The sequence below is a fragment of the Nicotiana tabacum genome, chromosome 6, assembly GCF_000715075.1.
Source record: "Nicotiana tabacum cultivar K326 chromosome 6, ASM71507v2, whole genome shotgun sequence".
Taxonomy (NCBI): domain Eukaryota; kingdom Viridiplantae; phylum Streptophyta; class Magnoliopsida; order Solanales; family Solanaceae; genus Nicotiana; species Nicotiana tabacum.
This window is the reverse complement of record NC_134085.1, coordinates 98,142,493-98,146,356: the sequence shown is the minus strand read 5'-3', so window position 1 is coordinate 98,146,356 and position 3,864 is coordinate 98,142,493. Positions and strand designations below refer to the sequence as shown.

At 38.8% G+C, this 3,864-nt stretch overlaps 1 protein-coding gene across 1 annotated transcript; it reads right to left on the bottom strand.

Annotated features, from left to right (window-relative positions):
* Positions 1-1,020: 1,020 nt before the first annotated feature.
* Positions 1,021-3,277, bottom strand: LOC107786888 (peptide-N4-(N-acetyl-beta-glucosaminyl)asparagine amidase A-like). The gene has a single exon (XM_016608400.2). The coding sequence runs from the start codon at positions 3,169-3,171 to the stop codon at positions 1,336-1,338; it is 1,836 nt and encodes a 611-aa protein (XP_016463886.2). The 5' UTR covers positions 3,172-3,277; the 3' UTR covers positions 1,021-1,335.
* Positions 3,278-3,864: the final 587 nt, after the last annotated feature.

The following is a 3,864-nucleotide window of genomic DNA, read 5'->3' as shown; positions in this document are numbered from 1 at the left end:
TACATTCCAAAAGAGGCAAAGACTCAATGTTGGACTTTAAACCATTGGGCTTTAAAGTAGAAGAAGTGTGAATTGGAAACGGAGGGAAATAAAATGGGGGAAAATGAAAAATTTAAAGAAGTGAATTTTTGTCTTGCACTTTGTCCCTCATTGGTGAGGGACAACCACATTTGTGTGCTTATATATAGAATCACTTCTTAAAGCTCTTAAAAGGAGTTGAAGAGAATGAACCCTCGCGTCGTCGTCGTCGCTCGCTCGGCTTCGGCAAATGATCGATAAGATTATTTTTTGGACAAAATTTATTTAATTATTTAATAATTAATTAAATGCCAAGTCACTGCTGAAAATATGCCAGAATCTTGCTGAAGATTCAGAGAGCCTATCTGACCGTGGTTCTGCCGCGGTCGCGGTGGAACCGCGGCAGGCAGATTCAGAGAGCCTATTTGACCGCGGTTATGCCGCGGTCACAGTAGAACCGCGGCAGGCAGCGTATTCTTCTGAAAAGGCACTTTTTCCAGACACCTCTTCTGATAATTGCCTATAAATTCTGAGGCAAGGCTCCATTTTCTACACACGAAAAATACTCCAGAACTTCTTTCTTTCTGAATACACTGCATCCTAATTCGCAGTTTCTCTCTCTCAAATTCGTAAGTGTGATTTTGCTCCGTTCTTTGAGTTTGTTGGTATCCTGCAGTTTGTATTGCCACTGTTCCAGGAAGGTTTATTCCGTTTTATCCTGGGAGGATTTAATCCATTACCTTGACAACGTGAGGGGGTTAAAATTCCTTAAGGACGCACAAGAAAATTGTGGACTCAGAATATTTCTGATTCTTTATTGTTTTCTAAATTTCTTTATTCTTCTAACAGTTTTGTTTTCTGATTTTTGTTTTAACACAGTAACGCTCACACTCAATTCTCAGGTTCATATCAAACACAGAGACAAGAAAAATTATTATATCAAGCAAATCATCAAATAATGTTCATTTTTTGACACTTCTCATGCTAATTGGCGCCTAAACCTTTCACCAAATAAACAATATATTAAATCATACAGGCAAACTATTTAGACAAGAAGTAGGGAATCAAAGTCTACTCTAATGCTACAAACGCAATGCAATCATCAGCGGTGGATCCAAGTTAGTACGCCTGGGTTCCCGTCAATTCATTAGCTTTTACACATATCCTATATATGTATTAAAATTTTTATTAAATATCCATAAATATTCAATTGCTATACTCAATTACTTATTGTATATTTACTTTATATTGCTGTTGAAACTCGTAAATTTCAAATCCCCGATCCGCAGCAATGCTCCGAGAGTAAGAAAGGATTCTTCAACCATATTGGTGCCACAAAGCAGAAACTGAACCAAACGTCAACGGAGCTGCACAAAGACTGTTTGCAATGTCATTCATAAGCTTGCCATTGACAGCTGAAATGACTCGAGAATAGCAACCAGCTTCACCCTCATAAGAATAACTCTGTTGAGTGGTTGCTCCGTCGTATAAAACATTGTGATCTTGAACAACCATCCACGCGTTGCATTGCTGCCTATTGGTCAAAGAGATTGAAGAATATCCTTTCGATTTCTCCTTCTCCTTCCATTTATGGTCCAAATTAGAAAGCATCAACCTCGTACCATCCTCTCGTGATGGCAAAGTCTTCCTTGTTATAGTAAGCGGATATTTCCTCTTTACTTTGGTCTTAGATATCGTGCTACCACTCTCTGACAATACTCTAACTTCAATCTCTTCTTTTACCTTTTGCTTAATCTTCTTTTCAGTTCCGTTCTGATAAAGCTTTATTTTGTTCTTGAACTTCAGTTCTCGCGAAACTTTAATAGTCAAACTGCCTGCTGTTGACTTCACCCAAGAAGAAAACTTGCTCTTCCTCTTCATCTCAACCTCAAATGAACCATCCAGTCCTACAAAGCTCGAAGATCGCTCAATTTTGAACTTGGGAGTACTCGAATCAAGAGATTTAGCCTGCACTTCACATGGCAATGCGCAATTGATATCCAACCAAAGGTGCAAATTCGCATCCACTAGCCAAAAGGGAATGCTATCCGCAACTCCAAGCCCTAGAAAATGGGATTGGCCATCAAGTAAAAGCCCCAAAAATGGTGTTAAGTCAATGTCGAAAGAAGGAAGATCAAATGCCCCTATTGAAACAATTGGATCCCAATACAGAGGATTAATTCCACCTGCGAAAATCACAGGGAAAGGAACCACGGATCCTACCAAATTCTCATCTATGTTCAATAAAACTTCCCTATACGCTCCGTTGCCTCTCCTAGTAGTCAAATTATTCATCTCTATGTACGAATCAGGAGGATTTGAGTACCAAAACTCATCATACCCGTGAGATGAAACGTATATTTCAAGCACAGCTTTGTATGTGTTACTCGGAATAATAACTCTCTGTCCATGCAACTCCGATTCGTTTAGAATTCGGAACCAAAATCCTTCACTCCCATTTCCTGATATTATTGGTATTATCAAATCAGCTGGCTTGTCTTTGTCGTACTCACTTGTCAAATTGTTCACTCCCGTTATTATCGGATTATCCACAAACACATCATTTTCCAGCTTCACTTTCCGATTAGTACTACTACTTGATGATGGAACATTCATGTTCTGAACGTCATAGTACAAGAAACTAATATTGACATGATATACACCTGTATAAATGTCGTTGACCAGATTTTCAAGCATGACAGAGAGAGAACTATTCGCGTTGACTAGGATGGAGGAGTACCTGGTAACGTCTTTAGTAACATTCCAGAAAACGCCGTTTCCAGTAGACTGCGGGGTGCTGGTACGGAGGAGCTCGGTGCCGTCAAGCCACACGGCGGCGATACGGTCGGATTGGAAACCATTGGAAGAAGCATTGAACTGAAGAGCCACATGAGTCCAAGAGCAATTGGACGGAGGAAAGTAAGCGACGGAGACCGGCGGAAGACCCATTGTATTGCCGAAGTCATGGCTGAGGGTGTGAAAAGTGCAAGAAGGAGTGAGGTCAGTGAATGGCAAGGGACGAGTGATTTCTAAGTATTGCTGTGAAGTGTTATTCTGCCGAAGACCGTGTTTGGTGAAGTGGGAATGGTGTTCAAGGGAAGAAGAAAGGGGAGCTATAAAACTGATGAAAAAGAAGAAGATGAGAGTCGCCATGAGAGAGGAAAATGGAGTATTCCTTTTTTATAGAATCTTGGGGGATTTTAGAGACAATCACAAATGTTGAGACTAGTAGATGGAGTTAAGAGGAGTGAGGACACCTGGTTCGATAGGTGCGATATTTAATAAAGCTGGGTTCCGATGTTATGTTTTGATTAATGTTAAGAAAACGAGCTTTGCGTGTGAAAATTGGAGATTATAATTTTTATCATTCCATGTCGACTTTGCACCAAAAAAAATTGAACGTATAGACAGAGTTTTAAAAAGTACTTCCTGCTATCCAAAATAATAGCGTCAAGCTTATTTTTGATCAAAAATGCTTTTTCTTTCGGCCAAAAATACTTTTAATAAAAAATTGATGTGTTTGGGCAAATTTTTGGAAGGAAAAAACATGTTTTTGAGGAGAAGCAGAAGCAGTTTTGGAGAAGCAGAAAAAGTAACTTCTCTCCAAAAGTACTTTTTTGAGAAATACTTTTGAGAAAAATACACTTAGAAGCAGTATTTTAAAATTTGGCCAAACACTAATTGCTGCTCAGAAGTACTTTTCAAACTAATTAGTCAAACACAAACTGCTTCTCACCAAAATTACTTTTGAGAAAAACACTTTTGAAAAAAAACACTTCTCAAAATAAGCTAATTTTTGCAGCTTGACCAAACGGGCTATAAGTATCTATTTACATAATTAAAAAG